At 38.1% G+C, this 25167-nt stretch overlaps 3 protein-coding genes across 7 annotated transcripts in view; all 3 read left to right on the top strand.

Annotated features, from left to right (window-relative positions):
* Positions 1–25167, top strand: part of LOC128630844 (uncharacterized) — a 320670-nt gene that overhangs the window by 164718 nt on the left and 130785 nt on the right. The window lies entirely within an intron of this gene.
* LOC128630849 (histone H3-like) lies at positions 13504–17031 on the top strand. Of its 2 annotated transcripts, none has more exons than XM_053679157.1 (2): positions 13504–13704; positions 13860–17031. In XM_053679157.1, the coding sequence occupies exons 1-2, from the start codon at positions 13593–13595 to the stop codon at positions 14279–14281; spliced, it is 534 nt and encodes a 177-aa protein (XP_053535132.1). In that variant the 5' UTR covers positions 13504–13592; the 3' UTR covers positions 14282–17031. The 2 variants fall into 2 exon arrangements, with proteins under 2 accessions (XP_053535132.1, XP_053535133.1); XM_053679158.1 differs by having other exon boundaries at positions 13855–17031.
* LOC128630846 (uncharacterized) lies at positions 18336–21944 on the top strand. 2 transcript variants are annotated; one of them, XM_053679152.1, is made up of 6 exons: positions 18336–18503; positions 18604–18784; positions 19243–19359; positions 19770–19824; positions 20054–20258; positions 20543–21944. In XM_053679152.1, the coding sequence occupies exons 2-6, from the start codon at positions 18732–18734 to the stop codon at positions 20725–20727; spliced, it is 615 nt and encodes a 204-aa protein (XP_053535127.1). In that variant the 5' UTR covers positions 18336–18503; positions 18604–18731; the 3' UTR covers positions 20728–21944. The 2 variants fall into 2 exon arrangements, with proteins under 2 accessions (XP_053535127.1, XP_053535126.1); XM_053679151.1 differs by having other exon boundaries at positions 18363–18503; positions 18663–18784; positions 20543–21942.

Genomic DNA, 25167 nt, shown 5'->3' with positions numbered 1-25167 from the left:
TCTCTGACATGCTTCATATAACACTCTGCCCCGCCCACTTTAAGAACCTTAGACCAATCAAAACTATTGTCAAATAGTGTTGTTGAAGCAATGTAAGATCCGTTATTGTGATTGGCTGTAAAATCTTAAAAGGCTATGAGGCTCCAACCTTATCTGCCCCATTTTACATGATAGCCCATTTTAGCTGACTTCACCCTAAGTTTAATGAATTTTGACTATAAAATCATCACTAAAATAATCGTAAATCGGAAGAATGACAAGCTAAATAAAATAATAGAGATCGAGCAGATGTGTGCGATTAAAGGCAGATACATGTGGGGTAATTTGGGAAGAGCAAGAGAAGTTATTATAAACACACCGGATAAAAATTTCTTTATTGTTGGCTTGGACCAAAAAAAACATTTGATCTAATATCGCGAGAATATTTATGGTGTGTAATGGACCATTACGGCTTTCCGGAGAAGTTTATTAACATGATTAAAACACTGTATAAAAAATCTAAGATCAACGTTACCGGATGTTTGACTGATGTGTTGAAATTGACCGAGGGGTAAAACAGGGCTGTCCTTTAAGCGCAGCACTTTATATTATCACAATCAGCTCTTTATTACACAAGATTAAAAACGAGCCGAGAATACAAGGAGTCACAACATCAACCAAGAAAGTAACTAAAATTACTGCTTGTGGAGATGACATTACAGTTTTAATTAAAAGCAAACAGAATTAGACACAATAAATAAACTTCGTAAATGTTCTGAAGAGACATCCGGTGCTAGATTAAATCAGAATAAAACGGAAGTGGTGTGGATGTGCAGTAGCGCCCCCACTGCTAAATATAAAAATAAAAGAACAGATCAAATTACTGGGCTTGACCAACAAGCACACAATGTGCAGAACGAAATCGGGGGGAAAAGAACAAGAAATTAAAGCGGAAATCGATACCTGGAAAATCACTAATTACAAAACCAGAATCCAAATCAAAACTTTTGTGCTTTCCAAATGATTACTCTTAGCCACCATCTTCCCTCCTGACAACAAATGTATAATTAAAGTTAATAAAATATGTGTGATTAATTTGGGGTGATAACAGAGAAGTGATGAAGAGGTCACTCTTATTTAAATGGGAAGAGCTTAGGGACTATTAGCAATCGACCTCAGTATTAAATTAAAAATAGAGTTGTGTAAAAATGTGTCACAAGCCATGAACAGAGGAGCTGACTGGATAGTTGAATTAAAAACATGAAAGAAAAAAGAGGCAGGGATAGACAAAACATGATCTTTTATAAATTCCTGTATGGAGATTTTACATGTAAGTACGAACATCTAAAACTAGACTGGGTTCATTTATCCAGCAAAAGTATTTATAAAAAAAGAACTGAATATGAATACGAAGGTATGGTAGAATATTAACACCTCACAATAACTGAAAGTGAGCAGTGTATTAAAATATTAATACAAAAGATATCACAGAACATGTTGGTGATGTTGTATGGTTAATAAGTGTTAATAGATTAGCGGTTCGGTGTATAGTTAAATGGAGCTGTTTTGTTACCACGACAGAATTTCCTGTTAATAACGGTAATGAGGAGGAAACCACTGACCACCTTTTAATACACTCACGCTCAGTGGAAATATGACAAAAACTGAAAAACATTGGACTGGATATAAATATATGTGAGAAAACCATGAGGTATGAAATTTTTCATCCAAAAAAAAAAAAGTAAAATACATTTACTGGTTTGTTATATGCACCGTCAATGATAAAATCTGGAAAACAAGGTGTAATATGATTATTAATCAGTGCCACATCCCTGCTGAGAGGGTCTTTAAACAGATTGTGAGTGAATTACAAAGACAAAAGAAAAATGGCAGAAGACCAAAAAATAAACACCCATGGACTTTATTGTGTTTTTGAAGAGATGTGAGGTGTAAATATGTGGTAAATTATTGTGAACACATGTGTGCGATTTAACTGTATCGAACTACTGTGACATACATGTCACGGAACGAGACTGGAGGCGGATGCAGGTGCAGGTCACAGTCTTTATTACTTAAACCAGAAACAAATAAACGAACACAGGGAGCGCGGTCTCTACTGACTCTACACACTCTGGTCCCCTAACTACAACCGCTAGCATGCTACACATTAGCACATACCGGTATACTTCCTTCACTTGGCGAACTAAACCAACTATAATACTGCGCCCTGTGCGCAATCACACGGGGGGGTTTAACTAACAAACCTAATTAACTCAAAACATGGGCACCTGTGGCAAATCAGAGACATAAACTTAACTCAGTGTCCAAGCGGGAAGTGAACGAAAACAAAAGAGTCACGTGACCAGTCAGCGGCCGTACCGCAGTGCCCTCTGCTGGCCGTGGCGTAACAATACAATTGTTAACAAGTCTATGTAATGATTTGTGAAATCTCTCAATAAAGCTTTATTTGAAAACGCAAGGCCTGTTAATACTCTGTTCTAACAGTGAATCCACAGTACACTGTATGTAAGGCTTCTGGATAATTGTACTGTCTGAGAGAGGGTGGGTCACCTCCATGAACCTTCATTTCCATTTTCATTTTCAATAGGGCTTTATAATGCCTATTGCTGACACGGGATGAGATTTCTTTGAAATAGAATTATTGTTGTAAAACTGTGTCATTTTTGCAATAATGTCACTATACTTGGAGAGATCTGTCACATGCATTGCCACAGCAGAATGAGTGAGTGGTTCACACTTGCTAAATAGGGCAGATTTGAAGCTGACATCATCCTGAGTAATATCAGGATTACCACTGAACGTTTTAAATACGTTTTATAACCGTTCCGAAAATGCCACTGGGTGCTCCCCTTTCCTCATGGTCATCTCAGCTATTTTATCCCAGTCAACTGACATCATTCCTAAAACTTCAAGCAATGCCTGTTTCCTTTCCAATTTATTTGCAGTTCTGACCTTCACTTTCTCATATAAGGCTCCGGACAGAGTATCGGGCAGACACAGAGTCAGCACCACGCATGCGTCACCATCTGTAAACTTGTACACGTCTGAATATTACTCCAGGTTTTTCCAAAACTCTAAAGGATTGATGGGGTCAAATTTTCCAATATTCTTAATCACAGCTTCTAGTTTGTTTGGATTAAACCCTCTGACCGTCGTGTGTCATCGGCCCCTCCCCTTCTTCACTATTATGCATGGTAGTAGTGAAGTGAACTGGTGCCATGGGAAATCCAACTGTGCAGTCAGAGTGTTGACTACTGCTAAATGGGAGAGAGAATCTCTCTCCCAACCCTCATCACCGACTTCCTGAAAACCTGAAAATCTGTTACAAAGCATGGCACCCACAGATCTCTCAAAGGTGTTTTTCTCAACTGTACTATTTATCAGAAATTGACAAGTAGCCTGTGCTTCATCCAACTCACGGGACAATGTTTCAACGGATGATCTAAGCATGTTATTGTTAGTTTTAAGACGTGCAATCTCCTTCTGCATTCTGATCTTTTCCTCTTTCCAGATCTTTTCACTAGCCTGGTACATTTAATAGACATTAAGCCGTGACTGAGTCTAGAATGAAGGTGTGTATTTTCAGCCTCCACTTCATCTAGTCTTCACTTAGTCACTTTATACGAGGCAAAAACCGCTTGAAGTGCATTTGCAACTTTTCCTTTTTTTATTTCTAGGCATTTTGGGATAATTTTCAAACCGGGAGATAGCCCACTCATACGGCTTATCAGCAACATTCTCTATCCCGTCATACATTCCCTGTGAGCCGTGCTTGGCGATGTATTTAACGATCAGCTCTTCCATTCTCAAACCTTATTGAATTATGTACTGCAATTCAATAGCTATTCACCCCTGTTCAATGACTACACGTTATCTAGCTACTTTAAGATATCCGTTAGTCTATTTATTCACAGCTGCAGTACATCTGATGTAAACAAACAAAACCTTGATCTCTCAGTGTTTCTTCGGGATAACAGCAGAGTCGGGAGACGCAGAACGTTTGGCATCATCGTGACAAATGCTGATTCTCACAGCTCGACATATTTTTTATGAAGTTTTTATTGCTCTACAAGACACAAACTCCTCGTTTATTCCTTTTCCTCTTTTACTACTTTTTTTTTAACTTTTTGTTCCAATTGTCTATTTTCCTGAATGTTTGGTTAGAACTTTCTGGAACATGGCGCTAATGCTAATTTAATATGTTCTACTGTCCCTTAACAAAATAAGATTGATCATAAAAATCCCATGTTGTTTATTCTGTCCTGTCCTGAATAAACTATTTCGCATAACAGATGTTTACGTATAGTCCACAAGACAATAGCTGAGTTTATAAAAAATTACCCCATTCAACTGCACTTGAAGCTTTTTGTAAAATTAAAAATGAAACAACCAAATCCGTATCGGTCCCATAACGAAGACGAACTGTATGTTGATACGGGAAACTCTGGAGGGGACGGTGTGGCATGGAGACGTTATAATATGTGCCGTTAATCGATCTATGTTTGTTTATTCAGAATAAGGTCAATAATTAGATTATTGCTGTCCGTGTAAATGTACAGGTTGTAATGGAATACAGTTACAATATTTTGTGCCTTTTTTGAAGCTTGAAAGCTAGTAGATCCATTGATCAATTATCCATTACTGTTGTATGAAAAAGAGGAAGCAGGTTATTCTTCTAAAGTTCACAATTTGTGTTCCGCCGAAGAAAGTAAGTGATAGACATTTTGGGGTATTTTTTTCTAGCTATGTTTGAAATTCCATAATTATTTTTGTTTGTCCTTGTAGAACACCAAACTGAAGTGTCACTCAAGAATGTACTGATGTTTGCTACTGGCCTGACATCACTTCCACCTACTGGAATAGCACCTACCATGCATTGTGTTTTTTCCAATTCACCCTTCCCATTGGCAAATACATGCACAAACACCCTCAAGGTGCCACTCCTAGACACGTGTCCCCTTCTCTCTGTACCTCGTTCTAAATATTCAAACTGCCCAAGAAAGAAAATTTGCTGTTTTCTGAGACGATGAAGTGGCTCTTAAAAGAGCCTTTGTGTATATTAGACGGAGTTGTGGTTTACACGTGCTCTCCACGAATACGCTGGACCAGCTGAATATCCTTGGGCATGATGGTCACTCTCTTGGCCTGCGTTGTCTAGTTTTGACATATCACAAACAATACACGGAGCTTCTGAACTGTTTAACAGCAGCATTATATTTATTATTATTATTATTATTATTATTATTATTATTTACTTTTTAAAGAACATACCCTCGATTCTTGACATAGAACTGTTGTTTGTAAGTTTACATTGAAATAATATATCCTGATATCTGGATATCTCAAGTTGCTATGATTTAATAAAGCAGCAAGTCAGTTACATTTATGTTTTTAAATAAGAAGTCATTCACAGTGCATATACACTATAAAGAAAACACAGTCACCCACAATTTATTTGATAGCGCATTGTGCTATTCTGTGTGTCACATTTTTATTAAATTAAAGAGACCAGAGTGGGGCACACGGTGGCTTAGTGCTAAGCACGTTTGCCTTCCACCTCCCACCAGGTAATTAAATGTATACATTCGTCATAGGTATTTGATAGCAGTTCATAATATAAGAGGGAACATGTTAAGAGAATTTCCTTTCATATATATATATATATATATATATATATATATATATATATATATATATATATATATATATATATATATATATATATATATATATATATATATATATATATATATATATGTATGTATAGCTCAAAATGGTCAGGAAGGACACACTTTAAAGGAGATCAATTGTAACAGAAAGGTGGAAAATTGGCAAAGACAAAGACGAATGTTTTTGATTTCACCCTTCAATGGAACACACTGAAAGGTGGTTTGTTCTGTTTCTGTTACTTACAGTCGCTTCTGTTTATGATTAATCTTTTATGTCCTGTGAACATAAGGAAATATTCAAAACGACCACAGTCTGGGGTTTTATTGACCATATTCATACACTGGACAAGTCCCTTCATAATTCAGTGCTGGGGATGTAACGTGTACATTTGAATGTCATCTTCGCCAAGTTTTTAAAAACGTATATCATATTGTAGCTCTCTTTAACTGGAGTTAGAAAATATAAATTTTTGGACATTTCAACAAAGTGGAAACTCCAGTATAAATCCAAGTCTTTTTAAATTTCAGTTTCAGTTTTTTAAATTTCAGTGGGACTGAAGACCGTGAAATCGTGGTGGCCATTTTGAATGAGCAGGCCAATCTGTCCCGGGCTATCAGAGAGGCCAAGCACAACTGTGTGCAAAGAATCCAGGGGCATTTCCAAGAATCCAGGGGCACACCAAGGGGACACTGTGCATGCTTTGAAGTATAGAACATCATGCCAGCTGGGAGCACCATCCCAAATTTCTGAAAGAATTGCTGTTCCAATACTTTCAGAGGGGATTATATAAAGAGACTTTTTATAGAGATTTTTTGTGAGATTAAAGAGATTTTTGTGTGAGATTTTAACCAAATAAACTTTTGTCTAAGTCATGTTTGAAGTGCTGTATTTTTCCTTTATTTATTTAATTAGTTGCAGTTACATTTCTATAGCACTTTTCTAGACTCTCAAAGCGCTTTACATAGTACGGGGTGGGGGATCTGCTCCGTTTATTATTATTATTATTATTATTATTATTATTATTATTATTATTATTAGGTCATAATTTTACAAATAATAATACAAATATTGTGTAGGTTTCTTGGTTCATGCATTGTAGGATTAAATAACAAAAATCTAAAAGGTGTGCGTTACACCTGACATCTAGATGAACATTTTACAGTTTATTGTGTGACTTTAAGTCATTCTCTTCAAATGCTATTGAGCTTTAAATTATGGTGTATTTTGTGTATTTTGTGTATGAGCCCATTCAGTAGTGAAATACAACACCAACTCCAAAAAAGTTGGGGCACTGTGTAAAATGTAAATAATCTCATAAACCCGTATTTTAATCACAATCAGATGTTTAAACTGAGGAAATGTACCATTTTAAGGGAAAAACAATGTAATATTGAATTTGATGGCAGCAACACATCTTTAAAAAGTTGGAACAGGGTCATGTGTACCACTGTGTAGCATCCCCTCTTCTTTTAACAACACTCTGTATACGTCTGGGAACTGAGGAGACAGGTTGCTGGAGTTTTGGGAGAGGAAGGTTGTCCCATTCGAGTCCGATACAGGATTCTAGCTGCTCAACAGTCCTGGGTCTTCTTTGTCATATTTGTCATTCCATGATGTGCCAAATGTTTTCAATTGGTGACAGGTCTGGACTGCAGGCAGGCCGGTTCAGCACCTGGACACCTGGTTCAGCACCTGGATTCGTCTGACCACAGAACAGATTTCCACTTCACCCCGGTCCATTTTAAATGAGCTTTGGCCCAGAGAAGACGGCGAAGAACACGTTCACATATGGCTTCTTCTTTGCATAATAGAGCTTTAACCAGCATTTGTGGATGGCATGGTGAATTGTGTTCCTAGACAGTGAGTTCTGCAGGTGTTTCTGAGACCATAGAGTGATTTCCATTACAGAATCAGGCCTGTTTTTAATGTAGTGCCAATTAAGGGCCAGAATACTTATATATTATACTTAATACTTAATATTACATAAGGGCATGTAATACTGATTTTCACCCTTGTCCCTTGCGCACAAAGATTTCTCCAGATTGTCTGAATCTTTTGATGATCTTATGTACTGTAGGTGATGATTTACGTTAAGGAACATTATTCTAAAGTGTATGTGCTCTGCAGACTTTTACATCCCCACCAATGACGAAATCTAACCTAGACCCTTGTAAATTTTAAATGTAAACTTTTTTCCCCCCTTTTGTAAATATTCCCATGTGAAGGTCTGAGAGGTGGTGTTGTGTGAGCTGAATGGAGCTTGACTAATATAAGGCTATATTATTGTTAGGGAAATAATAGTAATATACTTGTAGCAGCATTGACGAAATACATATACTTGTAAAAAAACAAACAAAAAAAAACAAATAGAGAACATGTTTAACCTTTCTTGCTTACATTAAATCGGCACACAATTATTAATTTAGCAGCTGTTTTTATAATTCAAGAAGTCAAGTATAAGTTTATATGGAGAGAGAGAGAGGGGGGGGGCAGTGAACTATAATGACATCATGTACAGAGGTCTAGCATGATGGTTTGATGGACAGTTTTTAGAAGTCATTTGCTAATCCTAATAATACACGTATGGATAGTACTAATAGAAATAGTAATTATAAACATAATCATAAGACTACTAATGATAATAATTATAATAACAACAACAGAAAGAAATTAGAAAGAAACTATAGAAGAAAGACTAAAGGGTGATGAAGTAAAAATGATAAAGAGAGTTTCAGGCAGCGCTGTGTGTTGCTCTGGATGGATTTTCACTGCCTTCGTGTGGGCAGGTTTAGGAAGTGCACCTTCCCCCAACTGTTGTAGTTTAAAGCCGCAGCATATAAGTCTATATCTTTATAGTATATTTATGGAGGAATTATTTATACTTTACGAGGAAGATTTTGATTGGGCTGTTTGAACTGATGACAAGCAATATGTGACGATACTGAATGATATGTGATGATACTGAGCGATATGGGACAATACTGAACGATATGTGATGACACTGAGCGATATGTTACCGATTGAAAAACCTGAAAAAACAATCATGCAACCGAGAGTTTGACTGATTCTATGATCAAGGATCAAATAGTTATCGCATTTTGGAGAAGAAAGTAAGAAGGCAACTACTCAGAGAAATTGATTTGACTTTGGATAAAGTCATTTGCATTTGTCAGGCGTCAGAGAATGAATTTGCAACTTAAATCCTTTGACGCAGAAAGTCATCCTGCAGCAGCAATGGACAATGTGCACTGTTACGACCCAGCCTAGGGTTAGATCACACAGCGTAAATAAAGGCAGGGTTATGTAAGGTGGAGTGAATAGTAAGTGGTTAGTAAGTACTTAACTAAAAAGAAAGTTCTAGTTCTAGTGACAGCAATGAGGACAAGCAGTTCTTAAAGGAGGCTGTGGTGGACAATGTGAGTACCAAGGATGAGTGTAAAGCTCATTTAGATGTGACTCTACCCTGTAAATTGGACACTGGTGCACAGGGGAACCTTCTTCCAACAAAATACTTTCACAGACTGAGGAAAACAGTCAAAAGTATGAGACAGTAAGATGAACATATGGACATATAATGATTCCTGTTGGCTCAAATTTAGCCTATTACCCAAAAACATTTAAAATTCAACTTAGAAGCCAATACTCACATCTACCTCTGAGCCCAGTTGGAAATAGAAAAAATACACCAGCCGTGAGTGAGAAGAAGCAAGGGTCCAGCTTTATTGTTCCGTTCCACCACACGAGATCCACACAGATGAGAATTCTCAGAAGTGATCCCCATACCCTGAGCTTAAGCTCCAGTATTTATACTGTATTTACACACTAAATAACCCATATGTTTCAAGAAGACTATGATCTCACTACCAATAGGGTTAAAAAGAGCTCATTTACCTTACTCTTATGTTCCAGAAAAGGCCTATTTCACTTACACATAGAATTGAAACCAGGGGTTTTAATTTACACATAAAATCAGAACCCAGGCATTTCCAATAACCCAGAAAATAAAAACCCTGAGTTTTTAGTTACTCAGAGGACCAGAAACCAGAGTTTTCAGTCACTCAGGGCATCAGAAACTTCATTTTTCAGTTACCTAGGGCATCAGAAACTTCAGTTTTGATTTACCTAGAGAATAGAAAGTGGAGGAGACTAAACAATCTAATGTGACCTTGGTCTTATCGTTATCTCGGGGGGGGGGGGGGGGGGGGGGCAGTTTGACCCAGCCACCCTTATAACTGGCTCTCTTCATGGTTCTCTTAAGATTAAGGCCTTCCTTGCGAGACAAGAAACGAGTTTTTATAAAGAGTATATATATATATATATATATATATATATATATATATATATATATATATATATATATATATATATATATATTATACGATATTACATTTATAATATCTAAATATTCCTTTTTATTATTCTTATAAAGTTATAATAGTATGTGTGTGTGAGAGAGATTGTGTGTGTGTTATGTCTACTTGCCTGCCCTTGACTGTACGAGAGTGTGTGGGTATGTGTGTGTGTGTGTGTGCTTGTGGTAGCACGCCTCAGCTCAGCTCGTATACCTCTTTTTGACTTTTTTGACTATTACTGCTCTTAAAGATCTTTAAAGTGTAATTCTAATTTGTCAATGTCCGCCTAATCCCGCTTCTATGTGTCTAGGTGCCCGTCATCAGTCCTTCTTCTCCCCTTTGCTGGATGCTAGGTCTCCCTTATGTTTATTTTATGACATTTTTTATCCACAACATTCCCAATTACCAAAAAAAGGGTTATGCAGGATCACACTGACAGTGAAAACTGCACTTTATGTGATTAATGTGTAAACATTTTTTCCGAGGTGTATATTAAAAGTCATAAAATAATTACCTAATAAGTTTTGGTGCCACAAAGGTCATGAGTTGTGAGGCGAACAAAGGTCATGCAACGCAAAGATAACCGACCTTCTCAGGTGACCGCTTGCTTGAGTGGACCAATGAAATGGGCTGGGAGGTGGGCTTTGTGCTCCACTGTGCTGGACAATGTTAACAAACCAGGCAGGGCAGGCACCTTAATCCGCTGAAGTATTATGAGAGAATTGTACTAGTCGTCTGCTTGTAGTTCAGAGCCATGATTCATCCTCACCCAGTCAGACATCATCTGACAAATAGCTCCTGTGCTAGCTGCCAGCCAACATTAATTCCATCCATCCAGTGACAGACTGATAATGATATGCTTTTCTTTCATAGCCATATGTGTAGGGTTGAAATACATGTTAAAATGATGATGTACCGCTATATATTTTTATTGCAAGATTATGCTAGCAGAGGCTGGTACCATTTACAAATAAATATCAATTTACCTCGTGTTTACTTTCTTTACTGACACAGATGAAAATGAAAAGACTGCATCAATTAAAGCTCAGTTTGGGAAGGGAAGCAACAGGGACAAGATGAGACTGAGAGAAAAAGAAAAAGAGAAGATGATGGAGATGAGAACAGAAGAGCGGGTACTACCCACTGTATGCAGAATATGATTCGCATTATATTACTGTGCTGTTTAACACAAACACATACTGACCTGATCTCGTTCAAACAAACAATGTCGGCCTAATTACAACAGAGATATATGTTCTTTGGAAATTACAGTGAAGCCTATAGGTTCAGTTTCATTTCATAAGTATAGTGTCATAACACAGTATAGTTCTATTGTATAGATATCATCTTGTTTAAAATACATTTTTCCTATGTTGATGTACTGCTTGAGGCACATTTTTCTACTTCAAACAAAAAATGATGCAATCTCAAACACAAAGATTAAATAAAGGTGTTTTTAATTTTACTAAATGATTTTTATTACACTTTTATTCCACAGTCTTATGATGGAGAAATTGTTTTGAAAGGAACACTTTTAAAATTGATAATGTGTTTTGGGAATGAGGTTTGTGTGTGTGTGTGTGTGTGTGTGTGTGTGTGTGTGTGTGCGTGTGTGTGCTACTATTCTAGGTGCAGAAAGGATGCAAATGTGAACAGTACACAATGTATCTAAGGACAACACCGGATCTCTTAAAGTTCTGGAGATTGAAGTAGTAGATCTCTTGGAGTTTCCAGAGTCCACAGACAATCAAAAGCCACATTGAGGTTCTGGAAGAGAAAAAAACTGCACTGGCTGACGTGCTGGATACAACGCTGCAGGGAGCACTGGTTCACTCATGCTTAAAAAGCGTAACAGAGATGGATGCTCCATCTAAGGTCTTATTTTGTCTTGAGCAAAGAAATTGACAGAAAAGGCTTATACAGAAATCAGGAGACCTCATATATCAAGCACTCAGTCAGTTTTTATTCAAAGCTGTATAAAAGCGAGCATGAGCAAGCTACCCAAACTAAGCAAGGCAAGCTTGATAAGGAGCGTACACCAGATGCACTAGAGGCTGAACTCAGTGGTATGGAGAATGGGTGGACACTGGGTATCGATGAGCTCTCAGTGGAGCTCTACAAGGCTTTCTGGTGCATATTAGGGCAGGGCTTGCTAGATGTGCTACAGGATAGTCCGAAGCATGGCAAGCTGCCATTGAGGTGTTGTAGAGTGGTTCTGACCCTATTACCAAAGAAAGGTGAGTTTAGGAACTGGGGCCCTGGTATAGTTACTATATATATGTACTATATATATGTACATACTGTAAGATGCTCTTAAAAGTATTATCAACAAGACTTAGGAAGGTAATCTAACAAGTCATTCACTTTGACCAGTTGTACCATCTGCCAGGCAGATCAATCTTCAACCATGTATACTTCATTTGAACATCTCCAGGATACCAGGCCTGAAGACTGGTCTTTATTTCACTGGTTTTGTTGCGTCCTGTGGTTTCCCTACATACACGCTACTGCCGGAGTTTATTCAGGACTGAGTGTGCAAAGGGATTACTTGCCAGGAAGGATATGCCACGCAAAGCTGGGACTTCAAGATGGAGTAACGCTACTTAGATGAATGCCAATCTGGTGAGAATGCTCCAGTCTACCTTTCTTTATGTATTATTTATTATTGTTGATTTATTATGTGGTGCACTTTCTTTCTGTATAATACACCTTGGATGTTTGAAACCAATGTCTTTTTGTTTCCGATACTTTTTGATACACTATTTTGAGGGGTAATAAAGCCTGAGAAAGGAACAGCACTGATAGAGGTGAGGTGTGCATACAGCTCAGGTACTACTTCAGTGGGGGTGGTTAGCCCTGAGGAAGGTGAGCCTATTCCACATATCATCACACCAAATTTGACAGAAGTCTTAGACTTTTCTTGTTAAGTACATTTGCACACGATTTGTAAAGGAGCGTACTCTAGAAGATGATCTAAGTACAAGGGTTGACACACCCTGGTGCAGTGTCCTGGGCTAAATAATGATGTAAAGACAGAGTGGCAAGCACTGTACAAACCACCATTAACCAAAAAAAAAAAAAAAAAAAAAAGGTGATCTACAGTGGAGAATGTTGCATGGCATTGTCTCTGTAAATGCTTTTTATCTCTATTTTAAACCCAGAGCTTACACAAGTGTCCTTTTTGTTTGCTGAGGGAGACAGTGGTTCATGATTTTTATAAACTGTTAAAAAATGCTTTATTGGCACAAATGCTAGATGAAATTATTAACAGGTCAGTTACTGACCTATTGCAGGGTCTGTAACAGGTTAATATAATAAGATATTTTAAAGAAAGAGGACAAGAGTATCATAAAAATGTAATAAAGAATAACAGAAACATCATTCATAAATTTTATATATGTGCATGTAAGATTTACCTCACTGGTTTGCACTCATCAAATTTCTGGCTTGATGCTGCAGAATTTCTGGTACTAATTTGTGAATGCAGTGTATTTAGGACAGTGAGTTTAGAAGGTGTAGATTTGTTTCCACCTCTCCCAGGTGACAGTGAGAGCACAGCTGCTGGTCTCTATGCAACCAGGTCTGTCTGCAGTCTCTCTCTCTCTCTCTCTCTCTCTCTCTCTCTCTCTCACACACACACACACACACACACACACACACACACGCTGGAATTCGATAGCAGGTTTGTAATTGTTTTTTCTGCCACAGCAATCTTAGCCAATACGAGAGTGACTGTTTTGCCTATGTCATGGAGAGCTCAGCGCAGGGCGACGTTAGAGCTTAAAAACCAGCGTTTGCCAGCACCATTTATTCTGTTTTTCTATCCGTGAAGTGCAGAGCTCGACGCTATGGCAAGAACCAAGCAGTCCGTCCGTGAGTCCACCGGTGGCAAGGCACCAAGGAAGCAGCTCGCCACTAAGGCTGCCCGCAAGAGCGCGCCGGCTACCGGCGGCGTGAAGAAGCCTCATCGTTACAGGCCTGGCACCGTGGCTCTGAGGGAGATCCGCCGTTATCAGAAGTCTACTGAGCTGTTCATCCGCAAGCTGCCCTTCCAGCGCCTGGTGAGAGAAATCGCTCAGGACTTCAAGCCCGACTTGCGTTTCCAGAGCTCGGCCGTCATGGCCCTGCTGGAGGCGAGCGAGGCATATCTGGGGTGTCAGTTCGAGGACACCAACCTGTGCGCTATCCACGCCAAGAGAGTGACCATCATGCCCAAGGATATTCAGCTGGCCCGCCGTATTCGCGGAGAACGCGCTTAAACCACAACTCCGTCTAATATACGCACAGTCCAGCTCACTGTCTCAGAAAAATGAGCAAGTCTTCATTCTTTGGCTGTTTAAATATTTATAATGTGGTAAAGGGAAAGGAAATGTATAAATAGTATATGTGTAGATATGGATGATTTATATTTCCATAAACATTATACATAGGTTTCTAAATGTATGTTATGTATATTGTATAATGTGTGTATCTGTGTATCCATATTCACTTGCCTTTCTTTTCTGTTTAGAAATTATAAGAGTTATTTACCATTTCCATGTCAAGTACTGAATATATCTTATTTAAAAATGGGATACTACTACTATTATTACTACTACTTTATTTTTATAATAATAATAATAATAATAATAATAATAATAATAATAATAAAAGTTAATAAAAGTGCTTAGCATGTTCTCCTCAAGCCTACAGGACTGTTGGTTTGATTCTCGCCTGCATGTTCTCCGCATGCTTTGTTTCCTCCACGTGCTCTGGGTTTCTCTCCAGTCCAAAGGCATGTGTTGTGGGCAGGTTGGCATCTCTATATTATCCAAAGTGTGAGATTGTGCCCTGCAATGGGTTGGCACCATGTCCAGGGTGTCCCCTGCCTCATGCCTGAATCCCATGGGATAGGCTCCAGGCTCCCCGTGACCTGTGTAGGATAAGCAGTACAGAGAATAGATGGATGGAAGGATGGATATATGGATATTGACTGCCTTCATGTGGCCCAATTTAGGAAGTGCATGTTCCCCAAGACATAACTGTTTAGAGCAGCGGTTCTCTACCTTTTTTAAAAAAAATTTGTGCACCCTACACAAACACCAATGCTAGACAGTGTTAAATCTGGTTTATACTCGACATGTCCGGAAAAAATTATGTCATTGCGGAGTGTGCGGTCGAGCATGTTGAGTGCGCAAGGCCTCATTTCTCGTGGCGATCTGCATGGCACCGGATCCGGAAATGAATGACTTGGAGGCGACTCTTGCCGGAAGGTACGATTGTACAGGTATCTCTATGATCCATCCATGCGGGACCTTAGAGAGAGCCAGATGACACAAAATTCATGGAAAGGTTTTCAAAATAGTGATTTGCATTTGCTTTGTACGTACTGCTGAGATGATAAAGCCAAAGCTGACAGTCACTACACTACACCATCAGACACAGTGATTACACCTCATTCTGCTGTCTTTATACACAGACCTTTACACTCATGGTGAACATCCAGAGTGATCATTCTGTAATATCTTTCATTTATCTCTATACATAAAGAGACATTTACACTGATGGTGAACATACAGAGTGATCATTCTGTAATATCTTTCTTTTGTCTCTTGTTATAGGAGACCTGGATCTCCAGAATTTGTAGTCTCAGCCCTGCCGTTATTTATTTCTAAATGTAAATACAAGCTGATATAATATGCTAAGTTCATATATTATAATTGCCTTGAAATATGTTTTATGATTAAACTATGTAAAGAACCTCAACCTTGACAGCCCAGGGAAATACAATCGCATCAGGAGAAAGAGAGGTCCAAGAAGAAAAAGGGAACAAGCCTGCCCCAAGGTATCCAGAGATATGGAGAAAAACGGATTGGAAAATCTTCCGCTAAGAAGGCTGGTCCTGACGTTCTTTAACCGGACATGCGAGGTTTACAACTCGACACGCTGGATGTGAAGAGAACTGAGGAACTAATATTGGAAAGTAATTGTTTAATGAAGAAATGTGATAGTATAAGGAGTGTCTTGAATAAAAAAGGGGGCTGAAGCTACAATGTTAAAAGACCGAGCTAAATTTAAACGTGCAGAGAGCATTACGCAGCTAAATCAGAGATATGGACAAAAATGCACTGAGAAAATGAAACAAGAAGCACATGTCTGTCTTGAGAGGCCTAGACCATCTATTTTTACCACACAGGTGGACACATTGGAAAGATTGATCAAAAGCATTGATATAAAATTGAAGCATGTCAGTGAACCATAAAAGAACATTTAACAGTTTGAGAACTGTTTCTCAAACCACACAGCTTCCTGTTTTTCTCTTAAGAAAACAAGTTATCATTCTTTACCGATATGTTGATCTTTATGCTGTACGGTTTTGTGAGAAATACCTGCTATATTCTTGTTTTTCTCTTAAGAAAGCGCCATACACTTTTCTGTGAATTCTATTTTATCTCTAAGAAAGCAAGTTAACACTCTGTTGACCTTTATGCTTTCTGCTGACAACGCTGCTACATTCTATTTCATTTCTAAGAAACCGAGCTAGTGCATCAAACCTCATCTTGTTTTTTTCGCTTAAGAAAGCGAGCTAGAGTTGTACACTTTTCTTAGAAATAACTGCTACACTTTTGTTTTTCTCTTAAAAAAGCGAGCTAGCGCTGAACACTTTTCTGACAAAAGACTGTTTTTTTCTGACAAAAGACTATATTCTAAGTTTTTCTCTTCAGAAAGTGAGCTGGCGCACCAAGACTGCATGATATTTTGAGCATCATGCTTAAACCCTAGCACCTGAAACCACAATAAATAAAGGTATAAATACTTGGAATAAGCCAGCATTAATTTGCCACTCCTCGGGTGAAGGTCTTGTCATTTTAATTTCTTGAAAAAGGAAACCACTATTCAGATCCTGCGTGGTCTAAGGATTTTCTTTATTTTATTTTTCTCTATATTTTGAGTTAAAAGTAATTGTAATCCTTTTGTTTTTTACTTTAATAAACCGAAGTCTATATAAAGGATGATTCGTATATTTCACTGTAAAGAGTACGACTCCTTTTATTATACGTCTTCAGAGAAGAAAATGGACTTCAAAGGGTTCTCGAGCCCAGAGGCACGAAAGCTTCACTTCCTGATAAAGGTAAGAGAAAGTAATTCTACAGGCTCTATCAGTTTTATGATAAGAGTAGTGGGTAGAACACAGAACACTGGCATAAGGAATTCCAGGGAAAATATTACACTCTATACATAAAGAGACATTTACACTGATGGTGAACATACAGAGTGATCATTCTGTAATATCTTTCTTTTCTCTCTGTACATAAAGAGACGTTTACACTGATGGTGAACATCCAGAGTGATCATTCTGTAATATCTTTCTTTTGTTTCTATACATAAAGAGATATTTACACTGATGGGAGAATATAATAATCACCTGGTTTTGTAAATGTGAGAAATGACATCTGCAGGAAGCTCTACTTTTTGCTGATGTCTACAGTAATTGCTAACATTTAGTCTAGAAAATGAGCCTACAATAAATAATAAGTCTATTTAATGAAAGTGAAGGTCCATGTTTAATAAAAATCTTAATAGAATGAATAAAATAAATTGAGGTTGTTTAGTTTAGTTTTATACATGTTCTCATATTTATAGCTGTGTGTTGTTGTAATGTGACAAGTGATAATCTCAAGGTTCATTGGGTTTTATATGATTATTATTATTTTATATATAATTGATTATTATTATTGTTATGCGTGTGTGTATCTTTGTTATTATTTCAGACATCAGATGTTTCTCATCTATATTAAATGTTTTCTACACATTTGATCATTTTAGAAAATGTCTGAAGGATTTTTACACGCACCCCTGCTCTCATCAGACAGAACCTCGATTGGGAAACACTGGGTTAGTTACTCGTCTGACCAATGTGTTTAACTTACTCTCCATCATCACTTTTATTCTGAGTAACATTCATTATTCACACAAAAACTACTTACACACCAATCCTCACTAATATCAGGATACTCGCTCTCATTAAGGGAAAAGCAGAAAAAATACTTTTCTGCAGATATTTAAGTAAACTTACTCAGTGTATGAGTTCTGCTTCTTTATCTAATGATCTGCTGAGTGTTTCTAGCACTTCCTGGTATTTTAATTTTGTTTATATATTTGTATAGAGCTCTGACAGTTGTTCGTGCACAGCTGAATGAGTCTACGAGATAATAAATGAAGGTAATGAAATGATAATGTGTGTTATGTAGATTTTACCAGACTTTTAATTCTGTTCTCTGTATCTGCAGCGTTTTCAGGCTTTTACTTTCAGTATTTGCAGGCCTCAGCTCCATGGATCAGAAAGCTGTCTGATAACAACCTATAACCGTGTGTGTGTGTTTATTACCCTACCTCAGTACCCCTACCCCTCTGCAGAATAAACAGGTAGACAGTGAAAGTGAAAGTCAGTCTCCATTTTGTGTGGAGGGGAAAATACACCATTTCAGGAGTAAAAACACAGTGAGTGTCTACATCTAAAGCTATAATATATAAACACACTGAATGTACACTAGATGCAGAAGAGTTTTGTGGGTTTGTACTGAAGTTTGAATGTACACAGGTTGTTTTATGACTTGATACCGTGACTATTTCCTGTAAGTGAACTCTGTGCTGATACAGGGTTTGATTTAACACACCGATGTTGGAGTGAAGTAAACGTGTGTCCTGCTGTAATCTGGAGAAGGAGACATGAACTCCAACATGAGTGTGTCTGGAGAACAGGACTTAAAGAGAGACGAGAGGTGAGTTACTTTTCCATTCACCAGCAATAAACACACACCGTCTCATGGAACAGATCTGTATCTCTAAACACTCACTAGTGTACAGAGGAACTAGACTTTGGTTTAAGGTGTTTAATAGCAGTGAATATATCACTGATCTGATCTAAGAACAGTTTAGAGAAATCATTCACTGAGAGAAGAGTAAAAAGGACTGTGTAATGTGGAGGAGAAGAGCAGCGTAGCTTTGAGTCGGTGAACTCTACAGGCTTTAAGACCCAGCTGAGTCAGTTATCTGTGATTGGGACTCCTGACATCAGTGTAATTCCTGAGGTATGAGGCGTGTCTCCTGTTTGAATAAGTGTGCAGACTGGAGCTGAATTAAAAAGATAGAATTATTGGTGTTTAATGATGAACACATTGTGTAACAGTGCTGAGACAGCAGAGTATTAATTATTGCTGATATTTCTGTTTAATTCTAGAATGATGGAGGGAAAGAGATCAGACTCACCAGAACCCAGCTGTGTGTCCATGAAGAGTGACGCGTCAATGGATCTCCCATTTACCTTCAGTGACGGAGCCAGTTCTCCTGATGTGAGGTCAGTACAGTGAGGTGTTTTACAGCAGTGTTCCACCTGATCAAACTCACTGGTCTCATTCTGAAGCCCTTCATGATCTTTATCAGGTGTTGAAGCAGTAAAACACTAAACTGTGCAGTGCTGCAGCTCTCGGACTGGCAGTGAGGAAAACTGCTTTAAGAGTTCAGTTCAGCCTGCAGTCCCTGAGCTGGAGGGTCTGTGGTGCTACACAACAACATTTACACCTGGGACATTAATGACTAGATCACTATTTTATTCATAAACATGTTAGTGTCAGTGAGAAATCCTGAAATCAGTGTATTGTGTTAAGAGGATGGTGTTAAATATCTGTCTCTGTATGTATTAGTGTGTGTTGTGCAGCTATGAATACATATAGTCTATATCACATCATGTGTTTTATTTCTTCACAGACCACAACAGAAGACATCAAACCTCAGCAGAAATCAGTTGGACTCCATATTCAAGGTGTGTGTCTTTTTAATGTGTGTAACTTGTGTGTGAGCAAGGTGAAGGTTTATTTAAGATCATGACAATTTACAGATTTATTGATGTGCAGCAGCATTATGGGTAATCAGACAGAATTTCATCTGTAACTGTGGGAATAGAAAGAGACTTTTATTCTTTTCATAAAATAAAAGCATCTCTGTGTGTAACATTATAATATTTAGATGTGTTCCTGTGTGTTTCTAACCAGGAGCTGGAACACAAAGTCATCACTCTGATAAAGAATGAGCTGAAGAGGTTTAGGAAGCTCCTGAGTCCAGATTACCCAGCATGCACTGAGAGGGAGGTGCAGGATGAGGAGGATCTGCACAGTGTCAGAGACGGAGCGCTGAAGATCACACTGCACGTCCTGAAGATCATGAACCACACAGATCTCGCTAACACACTGCACAACAGTAAGAGCTCTGAGTCATGGCTTTATTCCATCAGGTTCACTTTAGAGAGAGGAAATAGTTTTAGATAGGAACACTTTTAGTTTGAAGTTCGAGTTTAGTATCATGTACATCTGCTGCTTTTCTGTTCTGTTCGTGGTCCAGCTTGTGGTGACTCTGTACAATGGTCCTGTTAATTCAGGAATATTTAGTACTTGAATCAGGAATGAACAGCAGCGTTTGAATTTTACATTTAATCCTGTGTTCAGTGATTTTACATTAAAACATGTTATTACTTTGTTTATTAGAGTCTGTGGCCTCTGTGTATCAGACAAGTGGGAGGAAAGATTCTTCCTGTGCAAGGTGCTGCTCTCACTTCTTTCAGCATAGCTCCTGGTCTCAGAACAGGTTTAGTTCATCGTTGCTGGTGTTGTGTAGAGGATGTCATATTGTGAAAGTCACAACTATCCCCGCTCAAGGTCTTGTGAAATAGTTGACCTTGTTTGTGACTATATTCACCGTGATGCTTTCAGCGGTTACTACATTAGTGTCCTTAATTTTTTACTATTTAAAGATTGTTTCAAAGTTTATTACAGGCTCAATGAATGTTCTTCTCCTTCACTAGAAGATAAAGGCCCGGTTTCACAGACAGGGTTTACATTAAGCCAGGATTAGGCCTTCGATCAATTAGGACATTTCAGTAGCTTTTATAAACGTGTCTTAGAAAAATATATTTCTGGTGCACATCCTGAGATAAAACAATGGCACTGACGTGTTTTAAGATCCATCCGTGCAAGTAGCTTTCAGTTAAAACATCTCAGACATACATTTTAGTCTGGGACTAGGCTTAGGCCTTGTTTGTGAAACCAGGGGAAAAAGAAGAAGGGTGTGCTTTATTATGCTCTCTGCAGAATATGACAGAAGAAATGTGACCCACACCTATAGCTATAAAAAGCAGGTAGAACTGCAGTTAGCCTCAAATGTGTAGCTGGGCTGGAAATTTATTTTTGTATGCATGTATAATTTTTTTTATATTACAGATGAACAAGCAAACAGATTTAAAGGCTGTTGTGAATGATGGGTTACAGAAATGTCTTCCTGTGTTTATTATTATTTAAGTTATATATTCTGATTTGTAAGCAAGATTATGAAGTCTCCTTTTGCTAATCATTTTACAGCATTATTAAAAAGTCCATGTACACAATGTTTATCCCGAGTGCCTTTTTGATGTATTTTATTATCCTGCACAAAGCAAAAACACAATCTGAGTGTAGATGCCCCTCGTAAATATTAATATAGTAATAGTAAATGGACAAGTGAAGGGGCAGCAATTACCTTAGGCCCCGAGCTAGCAAGGGCCCCCAAAATGCTGCATAAACTTATAGTTAAGAAAGTTTTATTTTTACTTTTTGCTAATTAATTATGTTTTTTCTAAAAATGCCATCAGAATGCTTACTTCATGAGTGGCGTATTGGACTGGGTGTGGTGGTCCGCTCTGGGCCAGAAAGTCCAGAGCCACTTTTTGGCCCTGTACACGCCTGATTATTGCTGTTAATGATAAATAACATAAGCTGAAATTTTAAATATTGATGTTAAAACACTGAAATGAGGGCCCCATCCCTATATTTTGTCTAGGATCCGACAAATCACTAAATCTGTCCTTGTGCTAGCCACTACACCACCACATAGGACACAAGTTTTATTTTATACATTTAAAAAATATATCTTTTATTTAAAAAAAATTGTATGAGTTGCATTTTTAAGCTATAATATTTGTGATTTTATGTGAAACTATTATAAACAGGTGTCACTCAAGTGAATTAAATGATGTAGATAATGACTGAATCCTACTATATGGATCTGTTACTGTTAGTCTCTGTATAAGAGGATTTCACTGGCGATGAAGTAATAGATTTAAACTCTATGTAGAGCGCTCTCTCGTGGCTCCACCCACCACGCACGTTCGAACCAATCATATTATCCTCTCTGGCGTCCATGGGCGTGACTAACCGCGTCTGTCTGTTGAAGGTAGCAGGTTGTACATGGCGAGCGCGTTACTCACTGAGGGTTGGTGATTGGTGTAATGGAAGCCGTCTCTGAACCGCATTTAATGACGGAGAACTACAGAAGTGGAGAGAAAACGCAGCACTGAGCAACTTGTAGACTTCACACCCGACTGTAGGTGGGTAGGTGAACGTGTTTGGCCTTATTTATTCGCTAAGCTGCTAGCTTGTTAGCTCTGCGGCTGTTTTAGTATAAAGTACTAACTTGAGTTAACTCGGTGGGAGTTTATTTAGCGCCGGATAAACGGTGAACTGGTTAGTTTTGTAAATCTGACGCTTCTCGGGAACTTTATCCGCCTTGCTGTCTGGGTGACACAGAGAGCAACTGTTTACCAAGTGACTTTATTTTCAGTGCTTTTTGAACTGTCTCTCAGCCCTAAATAGTTCCGCGGTATTTGTGTGGAATTGGGATGAACGTCTAGTTAAAGGGTTGATGTCTCGCTGGCGCAGTGATTTGTTCTTTAGGAGTGTTTTTCTCTTGAACAGCTCTCTGTGTGGAGACTTGAGGTAGTTCTGTAGTCACAGGTGCACAAATCAGTCACACAGCTCCAGCTCCACCTGCGCCTCTCGCAGGGAAACGGTTTCTGTGCACTGGCTCCATCCCAAATCACCTTGTATGGAATCTCTATCTCTAGTGCACTAGGTGCGGTAGAGACTCCATTCGTTCAGACCGTGTGTAGTGTACCTAGATACGCAGTCGTGCAGGATTTGGGCACAGGCCACGCTAATGAAACAGCATCCATTTCAAGTCAAGTTGCTATTGTTAAACATTTCACTAAATCCTGTATGGAAAGGTTGCTGTTCAGTTGTTCTATAAGCGCAATTTCAACCAAATACAGTGGAGTGTAAAAGTTTGTATCCCCTTTTGGTTTCTTTTGGACGGAAGGGTGTTAAATGTCCTAAACACTACAGAATTTGACTGTAAGTAGAAGTTAATTTTATTATCAGACTCGGATATTCATGTTAATATTTTTAATACTGCTCATTAGTGTTAAATGACTTGAAAGAGTCAACACATGGGATGGTCATGGCAAGGTCTTGATTTTGTGGTCAGCAAACCGTTTTTGTGTTGATTTTGATGTATGTTTTGGATCACTGTCCTGCTGGAAGATCCAGCCATGGCCCATTTGAATCTTTCTGGCAGAGGCAGTCAGGTTTTTATTTAATATCTGTTGATATTTGATACTAGGGCTGGATGATATGGCCAAAATATATATCACGATATATCTCTTAATTTCGGTTGATACGATATAATTCCGATAATGATATGAACAATATAAATCCTCAGAAAAACTGCCAAGGATGCCCACAACAGATGTCTGTACCTTCAAACTTCTGTAAACATATCCTCCTATAAAACTATATAATAATTTAGAAATAAAAATGGCACAAATATATGAACGTTCACCTTTAATTTTAATTTAACCTTCATACAAACACAAAGTGTGAAATCACCATCAAATAAACACAAAACTCTCACCTTTGTCAATATTAATATCCTTCACTTTAAACTACAAAATAGGCTGATTATTTTATTCTAATAAATTGAATTAAAAGTGCTTCAGCCAGGATAAAAAAATATGAAAAATGTTCAGAGTTGCTGAAGAAAACAGAAAGTGTGAGCAATAACAAGAACACATGTTGCTGGGGCAGGGACATTGTTGGGGGTTGATGACTGTAGGTCCAAATTTTGCCTATTACCTGAAGACACTTAACATAGAAACAGATACTCACATATTCAATTGGAGAAAGAAAAATAAGACACCAGCCGTGAGTGAGAAGAAGCAAGGGTCCAGGTTTATTCGTTCCGTTCCACCACACGAAATCCACACAGTTTGAGACGTCCCAAAATGCGATCTAAAAAAAAAACAGAGCTGAAGCTCTTCTATTTACACAGTTTTCTTAGGGTCATGACCCAGACACCAATGTGTTTTAGAAAGAGCTTATCAAAATTACGATTCTGTTTTAGAAAAAGCCCTCCCCGAACACCATTCTGTTTTCGAAAGAGCCGGAGAGACCTTGGTCTCACGGTGTCCGCTGTTCCCATCGACGGTTATCTCCCGGCCCTAGCCGTTCCCATAGACAGTTGTCTCACAAGTGCAACTTTGCTCAACTACCCTTATAAACGGCCCATCTTGGTTCTCTCTTAAAAATTAAGGCCTTCGTCTGTGTTACTCCTGACTTTTTCTCGTGAGAAAAGAATCCTCCACACCTTCAAGTGCATTATGAGTAAGTTTCTTTCACATTTTTCTGTATTTCTGTTTTATAATGCTTTTTTCTTTTCATATTTGCTCTACATTTCTGTTTTATATCTGGTTATACTGCTTGCAAGTATTTTACCCCCTTTTCTGTACCCCATACTTCACAATATCATTATAATATCCTTATAATCCTTATATTATCCTTATAATATCCTAATACTCCTTTTATTATTCTTATAATGTTCTGTTTTCCTTCTGTATGTGTGTGCGTGGCGGCATAGGCCTGTGTGTCTGTGTGTGTGTGTGTGTGTGTGTGTCTCTCTTAGTTGACCGTCCACCTACACTCTGAGGCCTGCCACACTAATCAAATACATGTATTGTTATCCCCCTGTGCCTTGCTTATCTGTGTGTTGTGTCTTAGGTGAACATCCGTTCATACAGTCCACCAGCCCAGTGAATTCTCAATAAGATTACATATTACTCATACTAGGTCTCCCTCGTGTTTATTTCATGTATATTTTATATACAACACTACACTCACATAATGTGGCTTCAATTCCTGTTGAAAATATCATAATTATGAGGTGAATGCACATGAAAGTATAACTAGAACTCATATTTTTCTATGAGCCCCGACTTTATGAACTGAGAGTAAGTTTAAAAAAAAAA

This window comes from Ictalurus punctatus, unplaced genomic scaffold (genome assembly GCF_001660625.3).
Source record: "Ictalurus punctatus breed USDA103 unplaced genomic scaffold, Coco_2.0 Super-Scaffold_100068, whole genome shotgun sequence".
NCBI lineage: Eukaryota > Metazoa > Chordata > Actinopteri > Siluriformes > Ictaluridae > Ictalurus > Ictalurus punctatus.
Note: the sequence above shows the minus strand (reverse complement) of the source record. Positions and strands in the feature narration are given on the sequence as shown.